Source organism: Pogoniulus pusillus, chromosome 5 (assembly GCF_015220805.1).
Source record: "Pogoniulus pusillus isolate bPogPus1 chromosome 5, bPogPus1.pri, whole genome shotgun sequence".
In the NCBI taxonomy this organism is placed as follows: domain Eukaryota; kingdom Metazoa; phylum Chordata; class Aves; order Piciformes; family Lybiidae; genus Pogoniulus; species Pogoniulus pusillus.
The window spans coordinates 19,972,846-19,983,290 of NC_087268.1; the positions used below are offsets into that span (position 1 = coordinate 19,972,846).

General features: G+C 43.2%; 1 protein-coding gene across 1 annotated transcript; it reads right to left on the minus strand.

Moving 5' to 3' along the window:
- Window positions 1-258: 258 nt before the first annotated feature.
- On the minus strand, window positions 259-10,418 carry FOXM1 (forkhead box M1). Its single transcript, XM_064143429.1, is given in 11 exon segments — window positions 259-1,891; window positions 3,077-3,258; window positions 4,061-4,139; window positions 5,029-5,073; window positions 5,425-5,457; window positions 5,459-5,520; window positions 5,636-5,768; window positions 6,181-6,402; window positions 6,620-6,768; window positions 8,517-9,077; window positions 10,384-10,418. Coding segments are annotated over 10 exon segments (2,415 nt in total). The 5' UTR covers window positions 9,031-9,077; window positions 10,384-10,418; the 3' UTR covers window positions 259-895.
- Between the last annotated feature and the right edge of the window lie 27 nt (window positions 10,419-10,445).

Genomic DNA, 10,445 nt, shown 5'->3' on the forward strand with positions numbered 1-10,445 from the left:
TGTACATTTTCATCTGATGATCACAATGAAGGCAGTTTTAACCATTATGTAGAACTCCATCTTACTGCAGTAATCTCTCTATCTAGTGTTCTAGGTACATAACAATAGGACTCTGGAACCAGAGGAGCTTGATCCAAGCCCTTTTTCATTCCAGTGTGTAAAAAATAAGACAAACTGTGATTTTTAGGCTGCAATATGCTGCAACCTGTTTCAATTTGACTCAAGTCACATATAGGCCACTTTTCAGATCTTTGCCTCAGTGACCTTCAGAACAGCCTAGATCAATGTGTTGCTAAGTCTAAGATGAAACAGCAGTATTTGTGTTATAAAGGGATTTTGTCTAGGGTAGACAGGACTTGTGGAACCCCTTAGCAGCTGAAATATTCCCACAACCCTACAAGAATAAAGTTATTATAATTAAAGGCTAATTTAAGGAATGTACAGTATATACAGCCATTAAATCTACGCAGAAGATACCAAGTAACAGGAGAAGAAAGTAAAGGAAAAACAGAGCTAGGGGGAGGTTCCCAGGCTCTTTGCTATTGTACATAGTTGAGGAGTGCATTCATTTCCTCTGATGCTGTAAGTAGCAAATGGTATTCAGGGCCTACTTAGATGTTCACCTGATAACCTTTCCCCAGGGACTCTTGTCTCTAGCACAAGGTTAGAGAGGTTCTATCTTATTCCACATAAAGCCTATTGCAACTTATAAAGGGAGCCCATAGCAGCAGCCAATGGGCCTTTCTCCCAGCTTAGCAGGAGTCAATAATGCCCTCTCTTCCCATAGATGTGGGAATGAAGTGAAAAGCAGACATTCTTAGACTCCATGATCAGACCTCAGAAGAGTAGAGTGCTTTCTGTAGTATCAAAAGTCAAATTCAGTCCTCAGGCTATCTTACTTCAGTTCCGTTATGAGCTGAGACCAACTAATATCTGTCCCCAAGTTTTCATCCTCAAGGCCAGGAAAGCTGATATCTAGAAGGATTTTGCTCAGACTGTCATTCATAGTGTCCAGAATAAGACCCTCCAGGAGCGATCGGTTTTCAGTAAAGCCAGAGGCTGGCAGTTCAACAGATGATTGCTTAGCAGACTCATGAATAAGAGCTGGAGAGCTGGTGAAGGGGGCATGCTCCATGTCACTGGATTCTGTACAGAGCAGTTCCCGAGGAGACTCAAAAAGGGGTGTGGTGGTAAAATCCAGCAGGTCTTGGTTCTCCTGGAGGGACGTGAATGGCAACTGAAGAGTTCTTACTGGACTGAAGTCCAGGACATGACTTCCCTTGGCTGAGGATGCAGGCTTCCAGGGGTCATGGGCCCCCAGTGGTGGGGTAGTAGTTATTGAGACTTTGCTGGGAGTGGAAGAAACTGGCAATTTGCTGAACATCTCTTTGACTGGTGTTTTAAAGGGCCCCTCTTCCCTCCGTGAGAAGCTGAGCTGTGACACATTCTCAGGGGACTGGCCTTCCTGCAGGTCAAAACCATTACTTTCTTGCAGAATAAGGACAGGCTCTTCTAAGCTAGGCAGTGCTAGGTGTTGTTTCCTTCTGGATCTGCCCATCTCCCGCCTCTTTATAACTAATGTATCAGAAACACCCTTAGATGGTGACTTTGGTATGGTGAATTGTTTCTTCTCCTTTGTAGAGGAGACTGGGAGCAAGAAGCCTGGCTCTTCCTTTACCATTAGGGTTGAGGCAAATGGCAAGAGCCAGTCATCCAGTTGAGAGCCTTCTTCCTCCTTTATATAGGCACCCTCAGGGAAAGAAGGCTCAACAGACTGGGAGCTGTTATCCTTTAGAGAATGAGTTGGGGAAAATAAACCTTCACCACATGGACTCTCCTCCTTGACAGCAGCCACAGGTAATGAGAATGACTCTTCTGTAGAGAGTGACATCTACAAAGAAACATGAGTGATATACAGTCAGTATGCAAGGACCTAGCCCACCCAAAATCCAAATGATAGGGAGACGAAGAGGAAGACTGACACTTCGGGACATCAGAAAAGGAGCATCTTCATAAAGGATTTAGTGTAAAAACAGATAAAGATTGATCTGTGTGAAAGTGATATAAAGAAGTCACATGAGAAGGGTTTAAGTTAAGGGACTGGAAGTCATGTCCTTCAAAGCACTTCTGCTACAAGGAACTTCTAGGAACACAGACACAAGGCAAATGTTTCTGGAAAAGTGTAACCTCTTTGACTCCTCCTTATACTGTCTACTTGTGAAATAACAAAAATGAAGGAGGACAACTTTCCCAGAAGCCAAAGGGAAAAAAAAATCGAGTTTATCAAAATAAACGGTACAGTTTGAAGGTAAATCCTAGAAGAGAACATAAAGCAGCAGGTATACAAAGGAACACAGGACTATGGCTAGACAGAACAAAAGAAGTTGAAGATTCACTACGTCTAAGCAGTCAAGAGCAGTCAGTGAAAGGCCAAGGAACCTGTTTAATGGCTGTTTCGCTTGAGCCAAGCATAACTGGGAAATTCACAGAATGAGAAAACAGCAGGTACCAAAAACCTCTGGGAAGAGGCTATGTGCAAATGTTCTCTCAGAATAAGGGGTCTCTTCGGAGAAACATGAAGTGCCTCTTCAGAGATATTGAAACACTAAATGTATACGGGGTAGAACAAATGATACAAAAGTGGGAGGAATAACTGAAACACCATCAGGCTGTGCTGCAACAATTCAGAGTGACTTGAATAGGCTGGAACCCCATGAGTCAATACATGGTAGCGGTTGACCTGCAGAAAAGCAGCTGACAGAGAAGAATATAGGAGTGCTAGTGGACAACAGGCTGACTGAGCCAACAATGTGGCTGCATGGCCAGAACAACTGTATTCTGGGATGTGTTAGATTCTGTGACAGTGACATGCATAAAGGAATTTGAGGAACAGAATCCATAGCAGGCAAGCACTACAGGGAAAACAAACAAACAAACCAACCCAACAACAGCAAAGTCACACACAAAAACTCCCAAATGAACAACAAAACCCCATCACCATCCTATTCACAAAAATTTAAAAAAAAAAATCAACTGAAAAAACAAGTTCCCATAAAACAAGAAAGAAGAAACCAACCTTTGGAGCAATGCGCACACGCTTGTTACTCTGGAACGTTTCTGAGCTGCTGAGGGATGCTTCCTGTGCTGCAGATAGAGGAACCTTCACAGAAGGCTGCAAGACAAGGGGCTGACTCAAAGGAAACTGGATTGGCACCAGGTAGGAGTTGATGCGAGGAAGCAAAGGCTTCATTTTTCGTCCTGGAAAAGAATCAACTCGCTAAACTCTTACCTTTTCTCTACTATCTCTTGGAATCCAAGTATCTAACAGGAAGTCTCTCTAAATACACTAAAATAAACATTCAGAAACATTGTTCAGCCTTGGGAAGGTTTAGGGAAGACCTTATTACCATGTACCAGTACATAAAGGCTGGCTATCAAGAAGATGGACACTCTCATTTTACAAGGAGCCACAGAAAAGAAAAGGGGCAATGGGTAAGGGGTAGATGCTGATTGGACTTCAGAAGAAAGTTTTTCACATGAGAACAGTTAGACATTGGAATAATCTTCCAAGGGAAGTAGTGGATTAGTATTGGATAATTTTAAGATCGATCTTGACAAGGTGCTGGGCCATCTCATTTAAACTATACTATTAGTTAGAAAAGTTGAACCAGATGATCCTTGGGGTGCCTTCCAACCTGGCATTCTACCACTCTATGATTCAACCAGATAGGCTCACCTGCCTCCTCTGCTGAATTTGGGGGTAGAAATTCCAAACCAGGAGACCTGACGAACAAGACAATAGTCCTTCATAGAGATACTAGCCCTCAAATTGGGACAAACTGATTTCATTCCATTTAAGTATCCAATCCCCTCCATCTCCCCATCATGTCTCCTCTAACACAGCAAGATATTGCCTTCGGCTCCAAACCTGACAGTAGGTAAGCTAAAAGCTGTCAAACCTGGATAAAATTTGTCTCTTATTCCTAAGGGAACCTTGGAGAGTGCCCTAGATTTATGAGATTGATTTGAGTCTTTGATCTAGGCTAATGCAGACACTCACGAGCATTCTGGGGTTCAATTTTGCTGGTGCCATTGCTTGTCATGTTCTTCTGGGGACCTGGAAGGTGTCTTTTTTCATGCTGCATTCATTGTGAAATAAGAAAGGAGAAAAGATATTTAAAGAAAGGAATCCATCTTCATTCTACCATCTCATTTAGAGCTGTGAATCCAGAAGTCTGTGTTGTGTTAACACAGAGAGCAGCTGTTAACACCCAGCATTTATACCAGCTTTATCTCTGTGCCACTTGCTGGTTTGCAGCCATGCCAGCTACCAACTAAAGCTGTTGTAGAAAAAGAGAAGGCATGGCAAAGCAGCTCCAGCAGCACATTCTACTGCAGAAATGGCCTGGTTTCAGCATCCTCAGTGCCTGAGGAAAGGTGAACATGATGGCTTTATTGTCTTTTATTTACTGTACTGTATTTTTACAAACCACAGACTGGCTAGATGTTCAAGTGGAATAGCAGAGGCAACAGAGGAATCAGAAGGCTAGGCAAATGGAAAGGACAAGACTGTAGCCACAGCATATAGTGTGTTTGCAAATCTGTCATTAAAACTTCTGAATGCAAGAGAAACAGCAGTTTCATCTGTCCAAGAGTCACAATGAAGCTGGGCTCCAAAATGAAAAAGAGCACAGAGTTCCTATTCTGTCTGGATCTGAGCCCCAGTACAGATTGGGACTGCTGCCATGGTGATGAGGAATTTATCATCAATCTCTGGGTTTATGGTCTGAAGCCTCTTAGTGCCCATTGCAGTCTACTTCAGCAGTATAGTTCTACCAGCTGCAGAGAGAGCATAACCCCTGAAGGCAACTAAGCTTTAACCTGCCCCGGTTCCCAAAAAGGGTTAGTGGAGCTGTAAGAGTAAGTGCAGCAGTGACCTAGTTCCCCTCCCCAAGTCTCTTGTCCTTTCTTTCAGTAACTGGCAGGAAAATGGAAGCCCAAGCCACAAGAGAGAAGGTTAAGTCTTACCGATTCGGAATGCTCAGGTGATGCTGGTGACCCCAAGTCCAGTGGCTAGTGACAACAAGTCATTGAGAGGGAGAAAAATGAGATGAAGTTATCAATCAAAGAGGGAATAAATTGGTCATTTTAAAATTCTATAATCTGAGCAAACAATACACAATCTTCCCACCCACTGCAGAAAACACTGAAGAGACTCACAAGCTGTTTATCCCACAGAATAATACTCCCAAAGTACTCTTTGTCTTTGTCCCTAGCTGGGATGAGGTAATTCCATCCTATGACTATCAACTCAAACAATGTAGGAACTTCCAGTTGACTTTAGTGGAAAGCTTCTCACAAGAAATTTGAATCAGTCCCTGGGAAAGAAGTTGAACAAACTCATTATTACGTTTGGCACACAACCTGAAGAACAAATCCATCCTACAGAAGCTCCAGCTCATAGGTACAGCCACAGCACCTTTTCTTTTAAATACAGGGATTGTCTGTCAAGAAAATTTACTAAATCCAGGTTCTATAAAAAGGCTGGTGCCAAAGCAGCTTAAAATAAACTCTATCTGCCTAGTGTGGCATTTAGGAACCGGCTAGCCTATCCCATTTTCTTTGCATGAAGCACTAACCTTAAATACCTGGTCCAATGTCAGGCAACGGTTTGCATCAGGGTGAATAGTCCAGAATGAAATTTTACCATTAGCAGATGTCTCACGGACAAACATATCATGAAGGGATAAGTTGTGTCGGATAGAGTTCTGGAGAGAGAGGAGGAGGAGGAGGTTGAAAAGCAGTAGTTTTCTTATCAGCATTGCAAGGCTTACCTCAGATGTGACTGCTCTGGCAAAGGGATTACATTCCATAATCTAGACAACACGAACCTTGTTATTCACTGCACATCTAGCCAATCCTGTCATCAGTCTCTTATTCTATTTACTCTTGAGATCCTTATTCTTACTCCAGTGATCAAACGTCCCATCATCTCACTTAATTGGAATGAGAAACGGGATATAAAAAGTAGAACAGGGAACATCTGGAAAGAGAGGGTGTTTTGGGTGGAGTGTTTAAACTAACTTACATAGAGCTCTGCAGGCTGGGGAGCAATTTTTCATTTTCATCCGAAATAATATCACCCCATTGCCCTCAGCAACTTGAGGGCTTGCTTGTTACCTTCCAGCCTGGCTTTGCCACATGTTTGAAATATGGAAAATGGTTCTCAATCCAGGTATAGATGTCCTTCAGAGTCATACGCTTCTTGTCAGTGCTGTTGATAGCGAACTGGATCATGGCCATGTAGGAGTAGGGAGGTCGTTCAGATATTGAATCCTGCCATGAGGAGGAGGTGGCAGCAGTAGAAGTAGAAGCAGCAGCAGCAGCATAATCGTCTTCAGTCTGAGACAGAAGGAATGATACAGGAGTGCTCACAGGTTTGACAAGATGGGCCACGAAACATCCCTGGATCTTCCAGGTTTTGATATTCAAATCAGTAAAGGCCAAACTTGGGTTATTTAAGAGATGGTGATGCCTAGTTCTTGCAAGCCATCAGTCCACATCGACTACTTTTTTATCAGAAGTTTTAGCACATGGTCTGCTGTCCTCTCCTACTTACCTTGATTCTTTCCCGCAGAGGCATCTGGTTCTCTTTCTCCATACCTTGCTTCACAGAAGAGGGACTTAGCCCATGGGAGCTCATCTTCCCCAGCCACTGGATGTTAGTTAGACTATCATCCAACATGGAGTTTGTTGTTTCGCCACTGCCTGTTGGGATAACAAGCCCAAAGCTCTGCTTATTCAAAGGAAACCCTCTTTGCCCTTCATCTCAACTGCCAAAAGGAAGGCAGTAGTCAAACTTCTGAATGCAGCATCCATGTCTCCGGACAAGATGGTATTGCAACCCTAATGCTTCATGTGGAAGGAATTCAACCCTCAATTCCTAATTTCATGTGAATCTGCTCAATTTCTGGAAAAAGCTGCATCCTTAAGAACAAACATTTAGCCCAGACTATTGCTCTCAAACAAAACAGGACAACATTGTTTGAATATTTCAATAACTCAAATATTTTAGCTAAAGGATGAACCTAGTAAGCAAAGCCCAAGGAAGGTTGTCATAAATTCTAACTGAAAGACCTAGTGCAAGACATGTCAGTAACTCAGACCTCTCCAAGTTTTTGAACTGCAGCAACAGAAACTAACATGATTTTCATTATTTCTGGTAAGGCTGATGGTAGCAATACAATATTGCAGCTATCTGTGGGTTCCTGTCCGATAGCACTAGACTGTGAGATAAGATTTGCTACAGCCCAAAAGCTACATTGTTATTTTAAGCTGCAAATACAAATTTGATCCAAACAACGTTTCAGAGCAAAATCCATCCCACTTCTGATATGTATTCAGCAGCTTTGAGAGACAGACAAGGAGGAAACAAATTTGCCACTTAGTTATTAAAAGCTTTTTCAAAGCTCTTGGGCCGTGTGTGTTGACATTGGGTAGTGTATCCTGTAAGAGTTTTGAATCCAGCCGTACTGCTCACTACAAGAAAGACACTGAGGTGCAGGAATGGGTCCAGAGTGAACGGGGAAAAGAAGCCTGAGGAGGACCTTATCTCTCTACAGCTCCCTGAAAGGAGATTGGAGACAGGTGGGTGTTGGTCTCTTCTCCCTAGGAACAAGTGATATGATGAGAGGAAATGGCCTCAAGCTGCACCAGGAAGATTTATGTTGGGTGTTAGAAGAAATTTCTTCACTGAAAGTGTTATCAACCTTTAGCACAGGCTTCCCAGGAAGGTGGTTGAATCTTGAATCCCCATCCACCCCTGGAGGTGTTTAAAAGAGGCAGAGATGCCATGGCTCGGCACCAGACTTGGTAGTTAGGTAATAGCTGGACTTCATCTTAAAGATCCTTTCCAAATGAAACAGTTCTATGATTCTGTAACCCTTTTTCTAAATTAAGCTTAGGGTTTTGTTCATCTAGATTCTATGTCCTCAAGCCAGTCCTTCTGTTTTCCCCAACACTACAGCTTTACTGATTCTGCCCCACTACTCTGCTTTTGTGAGTCTTTGTGTGGAGTATGGCTTCCCAGAGAAGGGCCACAGAAGTTCTTTATAATGAGGGTGATGAGACACTGGAACAAGTAGCACAGAAAAGTTGTGGATGCCTCACCCCTGGAAGCATTTAAGACAAGGCTGGATGAGGCTTTGAGTAACTTAGTCTATTAGGAGCTGTTCCTGCCCATGGCTGGGGCAGGGTTGGAACTAGATGATCTTTAAAGGTCCCTTTCAACTCAGACCATTCTATGATTTCTTCCACCAAAAATAGATCAACTAAGGTCATTTATATTTCCCTACAGACACACAGATTTACAGATTTTTAGAATCAAATCCATAACTTATTTTGCAATGAAGGAAATACTTTTCATTAACTGTATACTGAGATCTGAACACTACACTTCACTGGCCCACTTCATATTAGTTTATCTGTCAGGAAAAGAACTAGTAAAGATTACATACTGTTGTTCTGTTCTTGTCCAAGCACAGAATCAATTCCTGAATGCCAGAGCACTGTTCCTCCTGCAAGGCTAGGTATCTTTTTAACATTCTTCTCTCTCTCTTGACCATTTGCAGCCTTGGTTGCTGCACTGGGTTTCGTCTCCAATGGGAGGTGCTGCAATGATGAGCAGGACATGCCCCCACTGCTAATGAGAATGAACTTGTTAGGTCCATTGTTACCACATTCTTTTCCTTTTACTGTCAGTGCCTCTATGATGCTCTGGATATCAGCATTTGCAGGGATGGCCACCACTTGTGTGTTGGGCATAGTAGGGTGGTCAATTATCTTTATTCCTGCTGGGAATTTCTGCAGGCCACAGTTGGTTTTGTCTCTGGGTTGGCTGTTGTGTTGGTCATCCTGGCTGTGCTCCTGACCATTGTTTTCATCTCCTGCTGAAGTACTGGATGCATCATTCTGTGGGAGGGTTAGTTTCCGTCTTTTGAGAATTAAGGGCCTTCGAGGGCTAGTCCTCATTATTGATCCGTACAGTCACTCTCCATTGAAAGGGACAAAACCAAATCCTGCAAGACAAGATACATGAAGAATGTAGGGGGCAGGAACATCTAGGAAAGACCCAGTAAATCACCAGAGGCCTCTCACAGAGCATGGATTCTCATCAATTTCTACAAAGCTAGAAACAAGGAAAGAAAAATAAAGAATAAAGCATTAAATGAGTTTGATGAGGGTATTGAAAAATAGCACTGTACCTCCTTTATCCACACTTTGTCAAAGCGTAACAGGAGAGATAAAAGGAAATGTAACATATGGTTTAAGAACTGGGAAACAGAGATCGCCCTGAACATTACAAAGGAACATAATAAATACATAGCAGAAGTTAGATCCTTTAAAATGTAAAGTAAATGCTTTTAGTAATTCCTTCTGAATATCTGTCAAGATCTAGTTAAATGTATTATTGAGCAGCATATAATTCAAGTGTCAAACATTAGGACAATTTAGATTACAAAGTATAAAGCAGAGGAGACAAAATTCAGATTCTGCTTTCAGACGAATATGCAGTATGCCTCTTCTGGGAACAGCACTTGTACATACATGCCATTCAGGAATTAGGTGGAGGCCGTCTCCTGCAGCAAACCATACCAGAACAAGAATATAAACTGTACTTGCTTAGTATTAGGGATGGCAAGCAGAAGTAAAACAAAATAGTTAGCAATAATAGAAAAAAACATATTTAAAAGGCTTTTTGCATTGGTAAAGTTATTCGGGCTAGTCAGTAAAGAAGAAAAATCTCAGTAGGGATTTTCCTACATAGATACAAATTGGAAAGAGTCTAGCAGATAAAAACATCAAGCTTATCCCCTTAGTGCAGGGAATAGACAGCCCAGCAACTAGAAGGCCACCAACACAAACGTTCAGAGTTACACACTGACGCTTTGGCATCAGCTCCACTCCCTCAGAAAGAGATCCCCTCGAGACAACGGTAAAGCCACCTTCAGCTAGCCTCCAAGGCATGGCATTCCCAGCAGAGACGAGCCGCTTCCTAAGAAGGCCTCGAGCCTCTACTACCAGTATAGGCCCAGAAACAGCTCTACGGATGCGCTGCCCCAGAAATCATAAGGGGGAAGAGCACTAAAGACTTCGTGTCTCTTTCTTCTCCAACTCCAGGCCTGCCACAATCGCCAGGAAGTCCATCTGCTACCTCAGGGCCCCACCGCCGCGGCTCGAGCCTAGACGCTTCCCTTTATCTGCCGTCTACGCTCCCAGCGCAGCCCCCGCAGGGCTGCGGGGCCCTGTATCCAGTCTTCACGGAGTGGCTGAGAGATACCCTGATACAATGGGAAGGAGTGCCGAGCTCAGGTCGGAACTCACCGCTTCCCCGGCCAGGCGATAGATCCAGGTTCCACCGCTGGCAGAAACTATCGTTTCCCGGT